The sequence below is a fragment of the Elephantulus edwardii genome, unplaced genomic scaffold (genome assembly GCF_000299155.1).
Source record: "Elephantulus edwardii isolate Elephantulus edwardi_28Jun2011 unplaced genomic scaffold, EleEdw1.0 scaffold00281, whole genome shotgun sequence".
Classification (NCBI taxonomy): domain Eukaryota; kingdom Metazoa; phylum Chordata; class Mammalia; order Macroscelidea; family Macroscelididae; genus Elephantulus; species Elephantulus edwardii.
This window is the reverse complement of record NW_006400031.1, coordinates 453038-476510: the sequence shown is the minus strand read 5'-3', so window position 1 is coordinate 476510 and position 23473 is coordinate 453038. Positions and strand designations below refer to the sequence as shown.

The window sequence follows — 23473 nt, the reverse complement described above, 5'->3', positions numbered from 1 at the left end:
GCCCGCCCGCCGGCTTCCGAGCGCTGCGCTGCCGGCTGCGCCCCGAGCTGCCCCGGCGTCCAGGGGCGCGTCCGCCGAGGCTGGAGATCGTCCTGGGGCTTTGGAAAATTCCAGGGCCAGCGCGCACAGGCCATGGCGGGGGGCCACATTTGCATTTTTCTCCTGCTCACCTTTTTCTCTATCTCCCGCCCCCCCCCACCTCCCTTCTGCTTAAGAGATAACCAGGGTGGGAAGTGGGAGTAACTTTGATAATCGTTACTGTGGACATTCAGCCTTAGGCTGCAAGCCGGAAGTCTTAGTTCCCCTGTTGCCAGCCAGAGCGAGAGCTCCATCAGTTTGCTGGGATTGATTGCCTCCTCCCCTTTAGATTTATTCCTTCCACACTGTTAGGGGAACCTTAGCAGTTTTCAGAGTAGGACGTCATATCTTGAAGATTTCATAAAGAGTGGCAGCAAAATTCACTGCGTTGATTTGGTAATACAGAGGGTCTTAAAAAGAAAAACAAACCGCATAGCTGTGAAGGCGACATCTACATATGATTGAGCTGGTTTCAGAGGCTGTAAATCACGCGGCAGGAGATTGTCCATCTTTCTCTTGCAGATTGAGAAATTCATCCGCTTGTGGATCCGAACCCACAAAAGACTGGCTTTTGTTTCGTTTCAGGTGACTCTATGGCTAGACCACCAGAGCTGCCCTTCTCTCAACCTACATGACAATATAAAAATCTGTGTCACATTTAATCCTAGAGTTGGATTTTAAATCCACCATCTTAAGGATATTAAGTGGCATAGTCTGAAAGAAAAAAAAAAATTTAATTTGTGAGATTTAGGCTCATAACTGCCCCAAATAAATGGCTCTCAGCCCTCAACTGACTATTATTAAAACCCCACCTTCTGGGTTTCAACTGCTCCAAAGAAGAGGCTCCCAGCCTCCAAACTCCTGTTGATCAAAAAGGCCCCCATTAGTAGTCCCACCTCAACTAAATAAGAGGTTCCCAGCCCCTAACCCACTGGTAATCAAAATGGCCCACCTTCTAAGCCCCTAGGTAAAGCTTAATATATTCGTGACATATTTGTATTTAAGCTGAAACAGTGGATGCTTGTGATTGGTGTACAATAAACCTAATCATATTGCTCATTGACTAGGCTTACCTATACCCTCAACCAGGTAGATTGACACAGTGACTGCCACAGTGGGCTCTTGTGTGTCAGTGTGTGGATGACATAAGCTAGAACAGGGTTCAGGTCTTGGGTTCATAGGGTTGACTCAATGGCACCTAACAACAGCATAGAAAGTGTTAACCATATTGAGCAAAATAATGCCCATGTCCAACTCAAATCAATATATACTGAGTAGTATGTCTTAGAAAAGGTTGTACCCAGGTTGTGCCTTGGAGGCAGGTAGACACTTTGTCTGATGTAGTTTGGGCATAATTGTTAGTAGGGGTCAGTCCTTGGAAAAAGACATCACACTTGGAAAGGTGGAGGGTTAACGAAGAAGGGGAAGACCCTCCAAAAGGTGGCTTGACACAGTGATTGTAATGGTGGCATGAGTGTCAGAGATGAGAGGGATGGCACACAAGTAGGGCAAGCAAGGTTCAGATCTCTTCGGCACTTAACAGCAGTATTTGTGAAATGTTCACTACCAATAACCTTGGCAAATAAAACCATTCTTAAAAAAACCTATTTGATATATGGATAAATTCATAGTATTGTGGTAGGTAACAAGGTACTTGTCGTGTATATAGCTGAATTTCCTTGAGTAGTTAGTTCATATGAGAAGGCCTGAAACGTAGACGACCACAGATCTAGTTCTTGCTACTTTTTTTGAGGGAAAATAAGCAAGTCCTTTAATTTTACTGCTTTATCTTGTAATGAATGATTTCTTAGACTCATCTCTACATCTTATATTCATATGCTGTAATTTTGTACTGACCACCTGGTGGGTTTTCAGAGGCAGTTAATTACACAAGAGGAGGTTGCCAATCTTCTCCTCCAGAGCAGCTGCAGGGTTCAAACCCTGTTCCTTTGGGATTGCAGTGCAGTTTCTTGCCACGAGGCACCAGAGCTGCATGATCACAATTAAGTGTTCTGGGATTTCTGGTCTCAGTGTTAGCCATAGTTACACAGTCAAATAAAAGCCTTTGCATAGTCAGTATTACACAAATAAAGACAAAACAGCATAGCAGGTTCTAACTGTTTAAAATATTGAGTGTGATAATTTATAGGACTTGCATTGTTGTTGCAGAAAGCATTTCAAAAAAGTTGGTGTTTTCTTTTATTGAGAGACTTCAGAACTAGGAAGAATGGTAGCAATTCAGTTTGGCTCCTTTGGTAAATGGAAAAACAATAGAGTATTAAAAAACGGACTTAGTGAAAATCAAAGTGTTTCATACATGTCTATAAAGAGGAATAAATTCTGAATGTTCATCTTGTTCTGTTGTTGTGTGTACCATATAGTTGGAATCAATTCATAGCTGACCCGCTGGCGAGTTTTCAGAGGCAGTTAAGTGCGTGGGAGGAGATTGCACATTCTTTTCTTGTGGACCAGCTGGTGGTCTTGAACTGCATGCCTTTGGATTGCAGTGCAGTTTCTTGGCCAGTAGGCCACCCGAGTTTCCTCTACATTATATAAGTTAAATTTTGTAGAACATTTTCTAAGTCTTACATGTTCTAAGCTGTATGGATATGCAGATCATACTGATTTGCTAAATGAAAGCTAATTACATCTATGTCAAAGTTTTTTATTTAGGTAGACATTTTTATAACGTTCATCATAGAAAACTAAATTAGAGTTTTTTAAAACTCTTGATTTACTTATATAAATTATGGGTTAAATTATGTAAATTAAGAATTTATCAGGATCAGAGGAAGACTCATCAAAAACCTGTCCTATGCAGATGACACAACTTTGTTGAAAGAACGACTTAAAACACTTGGAGCAGAAGATCAAAGACTACAACCTTCACTATAGATTGATTGCATCTCAACATCAAGAAGACAAAAATCCTCACTCCTGGACTAATATTAGCAATGTCATGAAAGATGGAGAAAAGATTTAAGTTGTCAACTATTCAGCAATTAACACATTTGGTATCAGCTGTCAGGAGACGCATTGCGTTGCCAAGTCAGCTGTCCAGGACCTCTCCAAATTATAGAGGAGCAATGATGTCAGTTTTAAGACTAAGGTGTGCATGATTCAGGCGCTTGTCTTTTCAGTTACTTGCTGTGCATCTGAGAGCTAGACAGTGAACAAGAATGATGGAAGAATTGATGTGTTTGAGCTCTGTGTTGGAAAAGAGTACTGAATATCCCATAGACTATAAAAAGAACAGATAAGTCTTGGAAGTAGTGCAGCCTCCAGTACTCCTGCAGGCAAAGATGACAAAGCTGCTCAGATACTTTGGGCATGTGGCTAAGAGAGTCTGTTCCTTGGAGATGGACATCACACTTGGAAAGGTAGAGGGTCAGCAAAATAGAAGATGACCAGCAGTGAGATCGTTTGACAGAGTGCAGAAATGGGCTCACATATGTCAGAGATGATAAGGATGGCATAGGATAGAACAGGGTTCATATCTGTTGTTAATATGATTGCTGTGACTTGTATTTGACTTGACAGCACCTAACAGCAACAGCAGGGGAAAGAACAGAGGTCTCTATAAACCATTATGACTGGGTTGTATTGCACACACAGGTACAATTTGGGTTGTTATGGAAGTTTTTTTAAGGTATAGTATTTCATAGTGATATTTAATCAGACAAGAATTGTAAACATTTTCCTGTACATATATTGTAAATAGTACATTTTGTTTTTCAATAGCCTTGTTAGTAGCTAAGGTGCTCTGGTGACCTACTAAGAGCCTGTAACTCCCAACCCTAAGGTATACAATTCAAATCCACCTCTGATCCTTGGGAGAAAGATAGGCAGTCTGTTCCTGTGCAGTTTACAGCCTCTGAAAATCCACTATTCAATCAGCTTTGGTCCGTTTTGATTCAGTGACATATAAAAATAACAACCAAGTTAGTGCCTGCATTATTCAAGTAGGTGTCTTTATGTGTCATCCTGTCACCTGTGACTCATACAGATCCTCTGTACAACAGCTCTGAACGATGCCCTATCCTGAGCCAGTCTCACTGTCTAACACACCTACCCCCATTATCTGTTACATTACATGTTATTGTGTCAATCCATCTCATCCAGTGTCTTCCTCTCCTGTGTTTTCCCTCTACCCTTCCAAGCATGACTGTTCCCTCCTGACAGCATGCCCAAAGCATGTGGGTGGAGCTTTACAATTCTTGCCTCCAAGGAGCAGCTTGACTTGACCTTCCCCAGCACAGACCTTTTTGTTCCTTTGGAAGTCCATGGTATGTTCATTCAGTACTCTTCTCCATCACCACAGCTCAAAGGCATCAGTTCTCTTCCTAGTCATTGTCCTGCTCTCTGAAGCATAGCAAGTAATTGCGAAGACCATGGCCTGTATCATGTACACTTTAAGTCTCTAGACTGACATAATTTCTCTTTAACACTTTGGAGAGGTCCCTGACAGCAAATTTTTACAATGCAGTTTGTTTTTTTATTGTCTGACTACTTGTGCCTAAAGTGTTGATTGTGGAACTGAGTAAGCTGAAATTGTTAAAAATCTCAATCTCTTCGCCATCATGGTGCTGCCAATTGGCCCAGTGGTGAGAATCTTGTCTTGATGTTGAGCTTTCGTCCATATTGGAGATTGGCCTTCTGCAGCAGATGCTCCAGGCCCTCCAGTTTCAGCAAACAAGGGTGAATTATCTGTATATCACAGGTTGTTGTTGATGATTCTTCCAATCCTGATGCCACCTTCCTCATAGAGTCCAGCCTCTTGAATAATCTGTTAAAATAGTAGCATTTGGAATACACCAGCACCAAACCTTGTGTTTGAGTGACCCACTCACATGCATAACTCGTGCTTTGTTCAAGACACCCTTTGGTCTCATCGTGTTTTTGCTAAAGTTAATAATTCAGTTTCTGAGGTTATTGGTTGAACTAATTGTGTTATAGAGACAACTCTCATGGCAATCAGCAATTAGTATATGAATACAGTTTAAGGTTTAATTTGGGCTATTACTCAAATAGTACAAGTACCATTGCAGTTCTTTGGTTTGTAAATGAAAGAATATATATGCAAGCAATTTAAAAGGCTATAACTAAATACTTTGAATCAGAATTTGCACATTGAATCTTTTCTAATCATTTATGTCGAGAGCTCTGGTGGTAAATAAATCATAGCAAATTATTACCATGCTCCTAACCCAGAGGCTGCTTGACTCCAGTGCTTCGGATCCCCCAGTCGCTCCAAGGGAGAAAGATGAGCAATCTTCTGTTAAATGACTGACAGTCTTGGAGGCCTTTCAAGGTCTGTTTTCTATCAGAACTGACTTGATAGCTGTGAGTTTGAACTTTTGGGTTTTTTTTTTTTAAGTGAATTTGTCTTTTATATAAAAGCAATACTAACAAGAAATTTATGCTAAAATCAAGATCTAAAACATTATTGTCAAGTCAGAACTAATAGCTGATCCTTCAGCAGATTTTCTTCTCCCTTTTTTCTTCAGATTTTCTGAGGCTCTGAATCTCACAGGGGGTGACTGCCCATCTTTTACCCCTCAAAGCTGCTGGTGAGTGTATTTGCAGCACCAGAGAGATGCCGACTTTGAGCTTGCAGTGCAACTTCCTGGGGACTGTGCCAGTAGAGTTCCTTAAAGTCAGCATTTAAGAGATAAATTCAGCTAACATCTTCTACATTCCTACTATGAGCTAGGTATAGCTTTTTAAAGAAAGAGATACAGAACTATTATTCCCAATCCAAAGGCACAAAGTTCAAATCCACCACCTGCTTTGCATGGGGAAGACGGACAGTTAATTCCCTGTGATCTACGGCTACTTGGAAGTTGGCTATGAGTCAGTTCCACCTGGACAATACGTAACTATCCGTAACAAAACCATCTAGTAACATCAGGTGCATTCTTCATCATTCTTACCATCTTTTTCTGAATTCTCCTTCCCTTATTAACAGGCTTCTTGTTGTTACGTACCTTTGAATCAGAACCACTCATAGCTGACCGTCTGGTGAGTTTTCAGAGACAGTAAATTAGACAGGAGGAGATTGCCCGTCTTCCTTCTGTGGAGCAGCTAGTGTATTCAAACTGCATATATTTTTAACAGAGTTACTACTCATCTTTTGAGTTGCTTTTGTCAATTTGATCCCTACATAAGCAGTTTAAAAGATAGTGTTCAAGACAGACATTTTCTTTTTTTTACTAGTTCAACTATTTTCAAGATTTCTGGTGACCTTTTTGGTTTAGAGATTATCTCAAAACAGTGGTTTCAAGGATTCTTTCACCCATGAGTGGCTTCAGAAAATCTGGAATCCGTGGGCATATGTAATTCTGTTTTGTGGTTTTCTCCCTTTTGATTCAGATTCTTTTATGGAATATATTTAGTAATGGTAGCCAGACACCATTTTATTTTTCTAGTTTTATGGCACAGGAGACAGTTGTTCATACAGGCAGTTAACTATATATTCCATATCCTTCCATTCCTGACTCTTCTATTGTTAGAGGTGAATAGAGAGACCATTGGCCTCATAGAAGCCTTTCACCTGAGCATATAGGAATAGAATTGTGGTATTATATAGAAAGTGCCACATTATCTTCTGAAATGGCTCATTTTTCCTTCTCCACTTGTAATATAAATGAGATTCCAGCTGTGCTTTATCTTTACCAGCACATGTTAATATTGGTCTTTCATCTTTCGTAAAACTACTTTGTGATGCTTAGATTTGCGTTTGCCCAATGACAGGTGGTTTTTGGAGATCTTCCTCTGTGTGTTTTCATTCTGTGCCTTTGGAGAGCTCTGGTGACCTACTGGTGAGGAGTTGTCAGGGCCAGCCCAGAGGTAGGCAGTTTGAATCCACCAGCTGCTCTGGGAGAGAAAGATGGGCAGCCTTCTTCCATGCAGTTATAGCCACTGCAAAGCCAGTGGAGGCTCAGCTAGGGGCTGGTTCCAACTCAGCAATGAGTGCGGTGGGGGTGGGGGTGGGTACGGTGGGTACTGGGTACCGTTGAGTGGGATCCAACCCATCGCTGACCCTGCCACACGTTTTCAGAGGCAGTTAATTGCACGGGAGGAGATCACCCATCCTCCTGCAGTGAGTGTGAGAAAGATTTTTTAAACTTTGAAGAAGTATCCAAATCTCTTTATTGAGATTTTTTCCCCTGTAATTGTTTTGCAAATATTCCCTGTTTGTGCTTCGTCTTTTCATTTTCAAACACAAAAGACCCATGAAGAACCACAGCACTTTTACAAATGATAAAAGTAAAAAGACTAACAGTAAGGGATCTCTGGTGGCCTTAGTGGCAAGAAGCTGCACTGCAATTCCAGAAGTACGCAGTTTGAATCCACCAGCTGCTCTACTGGACAAGGAGGGGCTATCTCCTGTACCAGTCAGATCTGATTTGACGGTCCACACATACAGAAAAGAAAAGGAAAATGAAAACATTTTCTTTTAAGAGAAGACTAACGGTAACTAGCTCCTGTAGGGATGGTGAGCAGCTCTCTTCGCTGGTGAAAAGGCAGAATGACACACTGTTTAGAAAGCAGTTTGTAATTGGCTTGGAAAGTTACTCAGACGTGCCACGCAGTTCTACAGCTTGTTTAAGCCTTGAAATCCAGTTTATCAGTTACTTTTATGCTTCATACTTTTTTTGGTTGTTGTTAAAAGAACGTTATATTTAACTCAAAATCACAAAAAGATTTTTATTCATATATTGTCTTTAAAGATTTCATAGCGGTTTTTGTTTCAGTTGTGGAGATGAAATTCTTTAGTATAGTTTTTCTTGTAGTAAATTTATTTTTCTCTACTGCCACTGTTGGAAGTTCGATTATATAAATCAATCTGTTTTTCTTTTTCTTTTTTTTTTTGTTCTTTTTAATCTTCATTGTGATTTTAACAAAAGTTTACAGAAAAGTTGAATTTTTATTCATTCATTGTTGCACATTTTCCTCCTTTCCGCAGTTCACTTTTTTTAATCATTCATTATTGCACAATTTTCTTCCTTCCCTACCCTCTCCCCTTCTCCCTATTCCTCTTTGCAAAGTACCTCTGTTTTACATACAATGCCTAATCATACATTTTTTTTAAATGGTTCTCTCCTTCCTCTGTTCGAATACAGTGTTCATTATCTCTCCATTTTTCCATTTTCTCCCCAGCCCCTGTATCAGTCCTGCTTCATGGCAGTGATGTAATATTTGTCTTTCTAAAACGAATACATTTCACTCAGTATAATGTCCACCAGGGTCACCATGTTATATAATGTTTTACAAGCTCCTTATTTTTCAGTGCTGCATAGTGTTACATTTAATATATACCATAGTTTTTCTGTCCATTTATTTGTTGATGGGCACTTGGATTGCTTCCATCTCTTTGCTGTTGTGAATAACGCAAGCAGTAAACGTGTGTGTGTGTGTGTGTGTGTGTGTGTGTGTGTGTAAATATCTCTGCTTTGGTGGCAGTTCTGGTTTCTTTAGGTATATTCCCAGTAGTGGAATCTGGGTCAAATGCTATTTCTACTTCCAAAGTTTTGAGAAAGCGTCAAACCGCCTTCCATAGTGGCTGCACCATTTTACACACCCATCAGCAGTTAATAAGGGTTCCAATTTCGCCAGCATTTGTTGTTTGCTGCCCTGTCTAACTTTGCTATTGTTGCTGGGGTGAGATGCTGTCTTACAGTTGTTTTTGTTGTCCTCTTTAAGGACAGTTTCCTGAGATAATTTTTCTCTTTGGTTAGAAAGTGATTTCCAGAGATTTACTGGAGAGTTTTTAATACTTCAAAAGAAAACAATTTCTCGTATTGAAAAAGAATTAACTACTCCTTCCTAGTATTTTCATCATTATTCTTTAAATCGAGGGGATGGGTGAACTTGGGGAATGGAAGAATGACTTAGTCTAAGTATCTCTTATATAACCTTTAATAAATTTAAGGTATATTTTATTGTTACTGTTTTGGTATTTCTAAATGCACTTAAATCAGTCCTTGTTTGAAATAGGATTTTTCTGGGACTTAATAGATAACTGATTATGAGACGCAAGTGCTATGTATTTTTATAGGTAAAACACTTGAATATTTATGTATTTAAAATAGGAGAACTGCATTGTTATCAACTAGTGACTCTTTTTTTTTATCCACTCCAAAGAACCAGTTCTACAGTTTTAAAAGGTAAGATGTTTAGAAGACATACCTCAAATAATGGCGTAGGTCTCAGCAAAGCCATGAGCAGTCCCCTAGGCATGCTGGCTGCTTGTTGTTAGGTGCCATTGACCCACTGCCACTCAAATGAAGAGATCTGAACCTTGCCCTGTCCTTTGCTGCCTTCTCGCTCCCCGGCAGGCTCAGCCCGTTGTTGCAGTCGCTGTGTTATCCCGTCTACTTGATCCCGTCTTCCTCTCTCTGGCTGACCCTCTTCCTTTTTTAGCTTGATGTCCTTGTCCAAGGACTGGTCCCTCCTGACAGCATGCCCAGAGTCTGTGAGACCGAGTTTTCCATTCGTGCCTCTCAGGATGACTCTGGACGTGCTTCTTCCAAGACTGTTTTCTTCTTTTGGCCGTCCGTGGGGTGCTCCAGCGCTGCAGTGCCCAGGCATGTTTGGAAAATCATCCTGTGGGCATTAGGTGCTATTGAGTCAAGTATGACCCATAGGGACCCTATCAGTATTGAAAAATCATGATGTGGCTTAACCAGTAAATTTTAATAACAATGTCTGCTATTGGGAAGCTTCTTATTTCAGCTAATTATTCTTGGTAGGTAGATCATGTTTTTAGTTAATGACATATTTTTTTCCTAGTCAAAAGAATTAAACATAGTATTACTTAAAATCTTCTAAAATAATTTAAAATGTAAAATTTAGCACCTTGGCGAAGCCCCGGCTGCCGACTCTCAGGGCAAACCTGCCCAAACCTCAGGGTTTGTAGATGATCTCATGAATTGCATAAATAAGTTTGGTTTATTTTTTTCTCTCTTATTTTGCAGATGTGGTGGTACAGTGGGAGCTATCCTGACATGTCCACTGGAAGTTGTAAAAACACGGCTGCAGTCATCTTCTGTAACTCTTTATATATCTGAAGTTCAGCTCAACACCATGGCCGGAGCCAGCGTCAACCGAGTGGTCTCTCCTGGCCCTCTGCATTGCCTCAGGTGAGAACCCCATACACTGTTCATGCCAGTGCTTTACTCCCTTTACCTTGCCCAGCTCCACACACTGGTTTGTGTTGCGCCTTCTTTGGAAAGGTCCTTAACTAACTCAGTGACAGAAAGTTACTCTGAATTCTGTTCATTGGACGTGATAATCCCTAATGAACAAGAACACTAAGAGTATTAATCCCAGATCTTAGGTATTTATGTGTGTGTTTTATGTGTCTCCACACCTCCCGCCCCAAGAACTTCTTACTAGCATTTCATTTTTAATTGCTAATTCATTAATTTTTAGTTTTGGGGTGGTGCTTTTTGAGTCATTAATTTTGAAAGTAAGTATAGGTAAGTACAAGCGCTTAATGACTTTTTTTTTTATAAGTTTTATTAAAAAGTGCTTTAAAATCTCAGTCTTGGGGGATTGTGTATCAATGAGGGAGTTTTTCTTTTGCTTTTCAAGGAGAGGAGCAAATGAGGGGTAGGGCTGAGTTGTTTGTGCGGTGAGAAGGGTGCAACAATGAATGAATGGAATCCCAAAATCTCTGTAGATGTTCATGGAAATGAAAAATAAACAACCTAAATTAAAGAAAAAAAAAATCTCAGTCTTTTTTTTTTTAGGATATATAAAAAAGCATTTAGGGTTTTATATAACCTTAACCTTAAAAACTGCCTGAGATTTTGAAGCTGAGTTCTGATTTAAAAATACTATTCCATGTTGGTTTGCTCTGTCTTGATGGCTCAAGAAAGATAAATTTTAAAAATTTATAATATTTCATTATGTTACAAATTGAGTTTTAAAGATTTGAAACCAGAGTCTCCGTGTTTATACTTCATTATGTAACTGCCTCATGTTTCCTTATCAGCTCACTTGGTCCTGGTACTTAATCTGTTTGAACTTAGTTCATTGGTGTTTATTTTGGAGTAGAAAAATAAACTCAAGTGTTTGCTCACCTTCACTATCAAAAGATTTCATCACTTTTTTTCCTTTTTTGAAACTTAGTAAATAAGTACATGAGTAAGTAGAATAAAATTAACAATTTTAGAATCGAATGCATGGTAGAAATGAAGAGTAGAAAGAATGTTTTCATAATCATGATTTTGATGTTTAGTAGCCTTAGTTATCTCTTCTTAAAGTTCTTTGACTTCTGTAATGCGCTGTAGTATTTAGTCTCTTTATAATGGTTTTGTCTTTTTTTGCCTTTCCTCCCAGCAACTTTAGAAGTCCCTCTGGTTATTAATTACTCCATTTGTCACAGTTTGACCTGTCTTCAGTACACATTTGATTTGGAATTTTCTGTTTTCCTGTGTTAGCTTCTCTCTAGCCTCACTCCCCTTGTTTTCTGTTGAGGAGCTCTGCCCGAAACCGCTGTGTCTTTTTGGAGCTTGCTCCTTCTTTTTATTTATTTATTTACTTTAACATTTTTACTGAAATATAATTCACATACCCTATACCTCATCCATTTAAAATATGCAGTCTGGTCATCTTTAGTATATTCAAAGTCTGAGCCACCGCAATATCGACGTTTAGAACATTCACAAAAAGAAGCCCATATCCATGAAGCAGGCACTTCTGTTCCTCCCCTCCCCCTTCTGAGCCATAAGAACCAATCACCCAGTTCTGACTCCTTGATAGGTTATTGTAATCTATCTTGATAGTTTGTTGATAGATAGTAACCTAACTTGCTAGGGTATTGTAATTTTATGGTTAACATTTTGAGAAATTGTCAGTTTTGAAAAGTGGCAGCATTATTTACATACCCACATTATTTACATACCCAATTGCTTGGTATTGTATCTGTCTTTTTTACTGTGGCTAGCTGAGAATACCAGAAAGGTGCTTATCTCTGTTTTATTGACTATGCAAAGGCCTTTGATCGTAACAAATTATGGATAACATTGAGGATAAAGGGAACCCTGAAATAATTGTGTTCATATTAAACCTAGACGTAGGCCAAGAAACTGTTGACCAAATGGAGCAAGGGAAAACTGCATAATATAAAATCAAGAAAGGGCTGTGTCCTTTGTCTCCATACTTAATACAGTCTGTTTGCTGAGCCAGTAATACAGGAAGATGGACTAAATGAAGAGGAATATGACTTTAGAATTGGAGAAAGACTCATCAACAACCTGAGTTATGCAGATAACAAAAACTTGCTTGCTGAAAATGAAGAGGACTTGAAACTCTGCAGGAGATCAAAGTCTCCAGTCTTCAAGATAGTTTACATCCCAGTATCGAGAGAACAAAAATCCTTAAAAATTGAACCATTTGACTGCACGTGCCCTGATGGAGGAAAGATTGAAGTTGTCAAAGATTTCATTTTACTTTGATACATAATCAGCACCCATGGTGATAATCAAGAGGTCAAGACATTGTTTTGCATTTGATAGAACCTGCTGTCAGAGTCCTCTCCAAAGTGCTAAAGAGTAAGGATTTCCCTTTAAAGACTAAGGTGCACCTGAACCAAGCCATGGCCTTTTCAGTTGCTTTCTATGCACATGAAAGTTGGAGAGTGAATAAGGATGACAGAAAAAGAATCAATGCCTTTCATTGTAGTGTCGGAGACGAATACTGAGTATTCCATGGACTGCCAAAAGAACAAGATTGTCTTGGAGATATTACAGAGTACTCCTTAAAGACAAGGAGCGTGAAACTTCATCTCACATGCTTTGGATATATTGTCAAGAGAGGCCGGTCCTTGGGAGAAAAACATGGATGGGAAAGGTCAAGTGTCAGAGAAAGAGAGAAAACTTTTATTCTTATGGATTAACACAGTGACTGTAACATTGGGCTTGAATATATCAGATTTTGAGGCTGGTACAGGATAGTGCAAGGTTCATAGGGTCACTATGAATAGCGTTTGACTCATTTATGCTATGTGCCATTGAGTTAGAACCTTATCTATAGCTGACGCTCCAGCGAGTTTTCAGAGCCAGCTAATCACACAAGAGGAGATGGCCCAGTCCCCCTCTCCTCCCCCCGAAGCAGCTGATGGATTTGAACTCTGTGCCTTTGGGATAACAGCACAATTTCTCCCACTGCACCACCAGAGCTCTCTGGCACCTAACAACAGCAGCATCTAGTGGTCATGAACTGTTTCATGAATGAGCATCAAGAAATCTGTGAAAGAAATTGCATACAAGATTGCTTTTGCCAGAAGAACACTTTCCCTTCCTTCATTTACCAAAGGGAAAAGCATGGAAAAGGCCATGAAACAGAGTCCTCAGAATGCACTTTACAACTTGTTATTCTGCTTCTGGTGAGTCAGTGTGATCTTCTATCACTTATGTGTCAGCTAGAAGGAAGCCGAAGATCACACTTTTCAAAAAAGACAAATTATTGGCAACTGTCCTGCTGTATCTTACAGTATTTAGAGGGTAAGCTAGGGAGGTACATATTTAAAACAAATGATCCAGTAATACTTAGATTTAAGTATTAATTTAAGTTATTAATTTTAACATTAAAATCAAGTACCTAATCTTTTAACTTTATTATAATCTAGTTTAATTTTCTTGATAACTTTGTGAGAGCACAGTGGTTTTCCCTTTTTTTAAAAAAAATATTGGGGGGGTGGAGGGGGGGGCTGGGAGAAAAGTGCAACAATGAATGAATGGAACTCCAAAATCTCTGTAGAGGTTCATTGAAATGAAAAATAAAGCCCACACTATTGGTCAAACTAACAATGAAAGAAAAACCAAGTAGCTGACTCCAGGATTTCATACGATGTCAATAAATAGAATTGGGCTTTCATACCAGGCAATCTGGCTCAGGCTTTTTGTGGTCACCTCCCTTAAAAGATTCTAAAGCATTTGTTTTAGAGCATCTAGTTTAGTCTGTTAATGTGTGTCTCAAAAGACTTAACGCGCTCCAGAAAGCTGCCTGTGACTTGAGACGCACTTACGTTCTTTTTCTCATATAACTAACTTGTCCGCTATGATCTGCTGTTTCATTATCTTTCTTTCCCACAACTGAACAGCAGGTTTCTCCGTGGTAGAGACCATATCTTTTTTTTACGTGTATTTTCACTTGGTCATAAAGAGCATTATACGATAATGTCAATACTTAGTAAAATTAATGTTCACTTGGTGGAAGGAGAAATAATAATTGCTCAAGCATTTTAGTAGGTTGTAGTGTAGTCTGTAGGGAGGTTACTGCTAACCCAAAGATGGTATTTCTCTACTGGCCCATCCCCTCACTCTGCTCCCAGGGGAAAAAAAAAAAGGAATTGAGTTTTGCTTGGAAGATAGTAAAATTGAGGTGATTAAAGTTGAGAAGATCTGTTGAATCAACCCCATTAACCACAGATGGAGCCTGCTCTTACCCTGTGCATTTATCATTGTCTTCTCCATGATCGAGCCCATTGGTGCAGTCGCTGTTTCAGTCCATGGAGTGATGTATTACACATTGTAAATCTTACATCATTCTTTAGTAGTTACCCTGTTGTTGATGATGATGATGATTGCCGTGGAGTCGAGCATGACTCACAGTGACCCAGTGAACAAAAGGCCCTGAAGTCTTTTCTAACTATCGACATTCATCAAAGTTAGTTTCCAGAGGCAGCTTGTTTAGGAAGTGGATGCCACTCATTTTTAAGTGAATTTGGACTACAGAATAAATACTGTACCTTGAATACCATTTTTTCTTAGACAATTTCTTTCTCTTTCAGAGTGATCTTGGAAAAAGAAGGGGCTCGTTCCTTGTTCAGAGGACTAGGCCCCAATTTAGTGGGAGTGGCTCCTTCCAGGTAAAACATTTTTAAAATGTTTTCTGTTTTTTCATGTTTTATGATGTATGAAGTTTATCGTTTATAGATACCTTTAGTTGTTGTTATGTGCTGTCGAGTTGGCATTGACCCTCCAGTGGCAGAAAATCACACAGGAAGAGATTGCCTATCCTTCTGTCACAGAGCACCTGATGGAATCGAACCACTTATCTTTCGGATTATAGTGCAGCTTCTTTGTCTAAGTCACCAGAGCTCCCTAATTGTTTACAAGTAGCTAAAATGCTATGTTCCTTTTTACCCACAATATAAAATAATCAGTAATTTAAAATTTAATGGCAGTATTACACCTCTCCTTTAAATTATGGAATGTAGTCTTTGAAATATCAAGACTCATTTCCTCCCACCAAGTCTTTATTATAGTTTTAATTTGTTCTATTAAGCACTAGAAATCCTTAAAAAGAAAATAAAAATATTTTCACTTCCTGTAAATATTTAGAGGTCTGGTGGCCTAATGGTAAGAAGGTAAATGTTCCTGTAAACATTTATAAAGTGAAAATAGTTAAGTTTCACAAAAAGAAAATGAATTCTTTTCACTTCCTCTGAACATTTAGGGAGGTCTGGTGGCATAGTGATAAGAAGGTAAATGTTCTGTAAACATTTTTTGTTGTTGTTAGGGGCTGTCGAGTACGATTCATAGCAACCCTGTGAACAAAAGATCTGATCCCTGTTCTTTCTTGTGCCATCCTCACACCTCATGACACACTAGAGCCCATTGCAGCAGCCAGTGTGTCAGTCCACCTGGCTGAGGGTCTTCTTTCCTTCACCGACCCTCCAGTAGTTTCTTTTCTTTTGACACATAACAACAACTCTTAATAGAACAAATTTAGAACTATAATATAGCAAGACTTGGTAGTATGAAATGAGTCTCACTATTTAAAGATGGAAAATTATTCAGAAATTAGCAATAAGTAAGAGGTATGATCATTAAATTTTAAATTGCTGTTTTATACTGTGGAGAAAATAGAAACACAGCAAATTATATACCAAAAGGTTTAAGAAATGTTTTCTTTTCTAGATGAGCATTATAAACAGTCATTTTATATGAAATTTCATGGGTGGGGGTGAGGGGGTTTTTAATCTTTTCACAGTGTATTCAAAGTTGAAAATAGTGAAACAACATTTATCTTTATATTACACAGAATAAGTATGTGTTAATACACAGGAATAGAGAAATCCCCTTAAAGCTGGAGGCTGTACTCAGCCTGTCGGGGAAAGGTGTTGTTTTGTACTGTCCTTTGATTGCAGAAATTGGCAAAATTTTAATGAGGGGAAAAAATGAAAGTCTATGCAAATGTAGGCCCGTAGAATGACTGTTCTATTATTTTGTTATAACTGTGTGGTAGTTTGTTTAAACCTGCTCTTGCATTTCTAAAGTCACCTTTTAAATAAATTTACCTTCTTATCCCAGAGAAAAGAGTTGAGACTTCTCTAAATGTTTCTAATAGTCATTTTGTTCTCCGTATCATCTGAAGTTAGTGATTTCTCCATCCCCACCTCCCACAAGCAGTTAAACATCAAAAGAATGAGGTGAAAAAATAAAATGAAGGAAGTTTTAGGCTAAACAGGAAAACTTCATTTTCCTGGACTTTTACCTTCCTCTCCCTCCCTCTGAGACAAGCAGGCGTACCAGACGGTGATAGAAGGGAGCCCAGAAACAAAGCTAGCAGGACACGGGGAAGTGTGTAACGTCTCAGAAAGGTTCCAGGATGAAACTGCTGACCCACAATACAAGATGCCCAGCATCTCCCCCGGCCCAGCAATCTAAGGGCACAAGAATAAATATCCTGCCTTTCTCCTTGCTCAGGACCTCAGCCTGCATTCATGGAGACAATGTATTAGATAGAAGGCCATTTGCTATACGCTTGGTTTTGGATCTAGAAGTTGGAGGAACACTTTCTTTTACGTGAGATCAAGAACCTGGGCTTAAAACAGTCTTGAGGAGAAGGACAAGATGCCTGAAAGTATCAGAAAATATGACAGTGAAGGGCAAGGAAAAGTGCACAGATACCTAGTGCCCTAAAGGAAGATACAGAAAATAAGTCACTGTGCTGAAGAGAAAGCATTTTAATCTAAAGGGCATAAGTCCTGAAAGAATCTGGTGGGTAGACTGTAAACACAGTGCAGAGAACTTCTCAACTCCTGTCAAGCATTTTTGGTACAGAGCTTAAAAGACATCTAACTAAGCCAGCGGTAAGACGGGGGAAGCCTGGCATCTATGAGATTGAGCCTTTTGAAGAGGAGAATGGAGTGTGGGCACACTTAAGAGGATGGACACACAGAATGGTTCCATTCCACTGTAAAGAAGGCAGAAATACTTTCATGCATGTCTTGGTCATTTTTTTCCTAACGTCATTTTATCCTAGGTTTCTTCCAGAATAGAACATGGTCTAATTGTCACACTTAAAGTAAAAATTCATACCTAGCTTTTTGTGTCCAGACTTTGGATCCTGTACTTCCTTATTTATTATAATCCAAGTTATGAGTTTTTTTTTTTTAAATAGGCTTTTTTCCTCTTTTTAACAAATTGTTCCAAACTATGTCCTTATAGTACAAACAAGAAACAAAAATGTATACAGTAAAACTTGACATTTCATTTTAAATACAGCCCCTCACAGGTTAGCCATATTCCCATACCTACTTACTCAGTAATGATTTTCACTTTGATCAGTTAAATCAGCATTATCCTAAACGCTTCCCCAAAATGTGTGTGTGTTTGCATGCACACAGAGTGCTCATTCCACATTTACTCACTTCTGAGTATTTCATTTAGTGTGACACAGTAAGCTCATATTTTTTCTTTTTGCCAGTCATTTGCTAAGTAATTGTCATTGTATTTTTGTGGAACAATTCTCTGTCTGAGGATGCTAGGAACGTTGGCATTTTCTTTTTTAATGAGTCAGTACAAAAAGTACCCCAGGGTCTTCGTAGAGAAATTGTCCTTAAAACTTAGTGTTAGTGTGTACCCTTTTTTCCTTTTTTTTTTTACTGTTTTTTTTTTTAAAACATATTTTTGCTTCATTCCGAAATTATAAAACTTAGTTTATGTATTTGTTAATATTTTTATTGATAAAATTTTGGCCTCTTATTTTAGAGCAATATACTTTGCTGCTTATTCAAACTGCAAAGAAAAGTTGAATGGTGTATTTGATCCTGATTCTACCCAGGTACATATGATTTCAGCTGCAATGGCAGGTATGAAAGTATGATTTTAAAAAGAAAAATTTCTTTAAACATTAGATACTTTACATTTATATTGAAAAAAATTAAGATTGTTAATCTGTAAAAATTATATTTACATTTACTAGTGTGAAAAAGTATTTGATCAAGTGTGTATGAATGTTCTTAATTGGCATTTTTTTAAATTAGAGCTTATTTGACAGGATAAAAGTAATGTATTTATTTTGCCTTTGTATAGTTGACTGATTATGTAGTGAGTTCTGTTAACAATTACAAATATCCAGATATAGTTAAACTGTAAGTTAATGGAGCTGTAATTTACTTTTCTCAGTTTCTGTTAATGCCTTTTCCTTTTTTTGCTGCATGTTCTGACTTCTGTCTGAAATATGCCAACAGTTCTTGCTAAAGAATTCATTTTGGCCTGTGCTCAAGTGCTAAAATTTTCATGAGTGGTTTATTACTCATAGTTCAGAAATTATCAAAGAATTAAGTTTATAGTTTGTGACACCTAGCTAATGAGATTTATGTGACTTCCCACATAAATCTCATTAGCTAGTACTTGCTTGCTAAGGGATGTTTCCATACTTATTTTGTTACTATAATTAATGAGTATACCTAACTTTAAATTAAATCAACTGGTGGAGTCTCTGATTCCACGTCTTTAAAAATGAACTATGAAAGATTGGCTTGACAGATGTGGTTCTAGAATCATTTGCTGGTATGCATGTGAGATAAAACCATGAACTTTGGTTCTCAAAAGAAATTTTTCTCCAGTTTTCTGAGATTTGCGTATTTAACTGTAACTCTCATTCTCTTAATTATTCAGTAACTTACTAAGCAAATACTGGCATCAAGTGTCTTTTTTGATCAGTAAATTGAGATTCAGTTTTATGTTTAATGAGCGTCTTAAACTGTTAGCTATCTTTCTGTTTAGATATGAATTGGATCAATTTTAACTGCATACTTAATGAACTAAATCTAAGTTTGAAATACTGATTTCTGAAAGGTTGTTAGCTTTTACAAAACAAATCTAGCATAAAGCTTAGTAATTGTTTTCGGAGCTTTTTATATTTTAATTGTTGAAGTTTTAAAACTCAAAGAGGTCAAGTTGAAAGATGAAAATAATGAAATACTCCTAATTTAACAATGACAAGATCTTGGGCCAGTTATATATATCACCCATGTAAATCTTGATTAACTTAGCCATTAAATGAATAAGTGTGGATTTTGATCATTAGTTTTTAATTATAGAGGTTATTTACAACTAGAATTTCTTTTAAGCATACTTTTACTGATGTTGAACATGATTAAGTGTTTAATTTTTCCCTCACAAATTTGAGTGTATTCGGAGTAGAGTTAGTGTCCACTGAAAACTATGTGACAAGTGTCTTAGGATGTTTAAGAAGCTCTTTCTGAATTACCAGTGCTGATACTTGCAGTTTATTTTGAAAGAATTAAAATCAAGGCAGTAGATGAACAGAATTTTTAAGCTGAGGATAGTTGTAGATGAAGAGATTTAGATTGTCTTAATTCCCACAGGAACATCTTTTTCTATTAGAATATCACATCTGAATTGACTACAGTTTTTGTGTCATGTTGCCAAGAATGTCAGTAGAATTGTCTTTGTTTTTTTTTCTCAAATGTGTATAAATGCTAAGTCGTGGTTTCTCTTTTTTAATCTGTACATTGATACTATTTTCCAACTTGAATTCCTTTAATTTTGTTAAATTAATATGTGTTCAGAAATTTTTACACTGTACATTTATTATGCAGTTTGAAAAGAATTCATTTATTTGCAGTTGCATTTTTTCTGAGCGCTTCCTTGCACTACATGAGCATTAACATTTAGCTTTGTAGTTATTACACATAGTAACTACATGGTTGAAACTGAATGATCCCATGCAGAACTCACCAAGGTACCCTTCTGGCCTGTTTATTCTTAAATGTAGTCTACGGTAGACTTCTAATAATGGATGATTTAGGAGTACCAAGTGCTTTGAGATAGTCAAGTGTAAAAAAACCGCTTTTTAGCTGGCTATTTTTTACAAAAATGCTAACCTTGTCATTTTAGTATATTTTTTTTTTTAATGCACTAAACTCTGACTATTAACAAAAATGCCTATACAGCTATTACATACCACATTATTGCATGCACATTAAGGCACTAAATAACTTCTCAAGTCAGTTTAATTTTACCTTTTTGTCTATCCTAAGAATCCAGATATTTAATTTAGTTACTAAGGCTTTTTTTGTTTGCTGTTTTTTGGTGTGTTTTTTTTATTTCTCCATTTAGGAGACGACTTCTTGTGTGTTGTTGAGTTGGAACTCACCCATAGCTGACCTTGCCTTCCAACAGGTTTTCAGAGGCAGTAAATCACACAAAAGGAGGTTGCCCATCCTTCTCCCTCAGAGCACTTGAGAGATTTGAACTACATGCCTTTGGAATTGCAGCACAGCTTCTCACCAGCAGGCTACTAGAGCTCCAAGACTTTTTTTTATTGTTAGTTGAAAGTTTCTTTAAAGTTGACCTTATTTTATCTTCACCCTGAAACCCACAGTGTCCCTTTTCAGCAGGAAGTAGCTAAGAGAATACGCCATCCCCTTTTCCTTATGAATCAGGGTGAAGTCTCTCTCAGGGAGGAGTGATAGGGAATGGCAAAGGACACACTGACAAAGGAGATTAATCAGAACTGACTTTGACAAGCACTGTGGCAATTGGACAATTAAAACAGACATTCGGATGGCGGGGGAAGAAGAACAAACTGGGGAGGAGGGTAGAGAAAATGGTGCAGCAATGAAGGAATGAAAACCCAAAATCCCTGTAAATGTTCATTAATACTAATAAAATTTAATAATAAAAAAAAGTTGACCTTATTTTGATTTACTGTAGTATTTAAAAATACTACAAGAATATATGTCTTTAAAGTAGACTTGCAAATTTTCATGCATTTAAAAATATTTTAAGTGTTAAGGTTATTAAGTAAAATAATATTGACTAATTTTTTTCTACTACACATAGAATCTTCATCAGATTAAACAAGGTTGTTTTATGCCTTTTAAAAGATATTCTTAAAAAAAAAAGATATTCTTACACATCTAGCTAGATAGATAGGTGTATATATATACACACACACAAAGAATAATATTTGCTGTATTCTCTTTTTAAAATTTTCCATTTTTATCTGGCACATGCCTGTTTTTAGATGTAACACTGTGCTCTGAAGGCATAATCCATAGGATGTTGTGCTCTATCTGAAAGAGGGTGTCTTCCCTAGCAGTTGAGATCCACCAGGGACCTGTGGGTGAAGATGGGAGTCTCCTCCCATGCAGAACAGCCTACAGAAGCCTAGTGAAGGGTCAGCTACACGTCAGTTCTGACTTGACAGCAGTGAGTTTGAGGTACAGTGTTGTTTCTATATATTAAAGATTTAAAGACATTTTGATTTTTGTTGGATTATATATTCAATAATTGCTCAGTCTTTTAAGTTACAGTAATTAATTGTAGGGTGGTTTTGTGGATAAGGAGTTGCTGGGCTGCCAACTCAAAGGCATGTGGTTTGAATCCACTAGCTGCTCTGTGAAAGAAAGATGGGCAGTCTTCTCCCATGTGATTTACAGCCTTTGAAGACCCAGTAGAGGGTCAGCTATAAGTTGATTCTCATGGTGAGAATGACTCATGGTACATACCAATTGCAATGTAATTGCTAACATTTTTTTACACTTAATAAATTTCTTTGCTTATACATACACTACTGTTTTTCAAGATAGAATTTTGTATAGGACAAAGTTTATGATCAAAGACTTAAGCTTTACTCAAAATAGAAAGTTTTCTTTGCATATAAATATTTTTAAACAATATTTGTCCATGACAGTTCATTCAGCCAGACGAATGGTTGGACAGATGTTTTGTGTGTTTATATGTAAACATTCTTCCTGTTTTTTGTTTTGTAGAACACAAGAAATTAAATAAAAAATAATGCAAAATTTTCCCTAAGTATGGATGTGAACTATTACTGGCATAGTGCAAAAGGTGACAGGTACTTTTGTAGAAGCATACTTTGATTAAGAATAGTTAGAAAATTAAGTTGCTTGAATATTGTTTTGATTTTTAAACAGATTTACTAAGTAAATGGCTAAGGACTAGACCATGACATTTTCTGCTCTTGGATGATAGTAAATAATGTAGGACACTGGAGCACCAAAATCTCCTCTAAGCCAGAAATTGTCTCCAATTTCCTTTTGACAAGGTTAGCATTTTTCTTATAGCAAATGTGGACTTGTTTTAGGTAAGTATCTGAACTCTGAAACTGCTGCAGATGGCAGAATTTTCAGTACTCGGTGAAGTTTTTTAAAACATTTGTGCCCAATCTGATATTTTCCTTTTTCTTTCTTTCTTTGTTTCTTTTTTTTTTTTTTCCAAACTTAAAATTTTCAAAAAAGTTAGATCTCACAGTAAATATTTCTCAGATCCTTCCAGTGGGATTCAGTTTGTACACATGTGTCTGATGAGGTCACTGCTTGTTGTTATGATACAGAAAAGCCTGTGTCTATTTTAGGCATTTACTGTACATTTCTCCCGAGAAAAGAGTGAGATCGTGTCATCTCATGCTCCCCATCCGCAGGTCACTTCCTGTAGAAATATGGACTAACTTAAACCTCGTGAGTACTGAACTGAGCCTCTCTTGCAGCTTCTAGTATAAGAAACACACCCTGGGTTTTAATAACAGCTGTGGAATGAATAGAAGGCGGGAAATGAACTTTGATTTCCTGAGTATGTGTGTACCTTGAGTATTTTATAAAAATTAATTTCTGATCTCTCTTTAAAAATAATTCTAGAAAGATGTATGGGGTACTTTTCAGTCATCATGTAATAAAAGCCTTCAGCTTGGCCATAATAAGCCTGGCCTCAAAAAAAATTTTGTGACAGCCTTTAAAATATACATTTCAGTTGGAAATTATATCTTACTTTCCTACAACTTTGAGAAAAATGTTTAGCCCTCTTGCTTTAGCATAACATATTTAAAAGTCTAATGTGCTTTTCAGTCTATCATCTGTCAATACTGGGCTTTCCACTCTTATAATAATACTGATCTTTGCATTACTATACAAATAAATGAAAAGTAAGACTATCTAGGATCTTAGTTATTTTAGTTTTAATTAGTTTTATTTAAGGTTTTTTTAAAATAGTTCCTAATACATTTTTCTTGGGAAGTTAGATAGCTTTTTATCTTAAGGAGGTTAATTGAAGTAAAAAAGATTGAACATGCAATACTACAGGTATCACTCACTTAATGAAAT

General features: G+C 37.4%; 1 protein-coding gene across 3 annotated transcripts in view; it reads left to right on the top strand.

Annotated features, from left to right (window-relative positions):
* SLC25A36 (solute carrier family 25 (pyrimidine nucleotide carrier ), member 36) overlaps positions 1-23473 on the top strand; it is a 34813-nt gene that overhangs the window by 586 nt on the left and 10754 nt on the right. The window contains exons 2-4 of one of the 3 annotated variants that reach the window (XM_006900339.1): positions 10059-10223; positions 14882-14959; positions 18090-18190. In XM_006900339.1, the coding sequence (XP_006900401.1) occupies positions 10059-10223; positions 14882-14959; positions 18090-18190 (344 nt within the window). Of the gene's footprint in view, positions 1-10058; positions 10224-14881; positions 14960-18089; positions 18191-23473 lie in introns of those variants that run through there. The other 2 variants (XM_006900341.1, XM_006900340.1) reach the window with 2 other exon arrangements.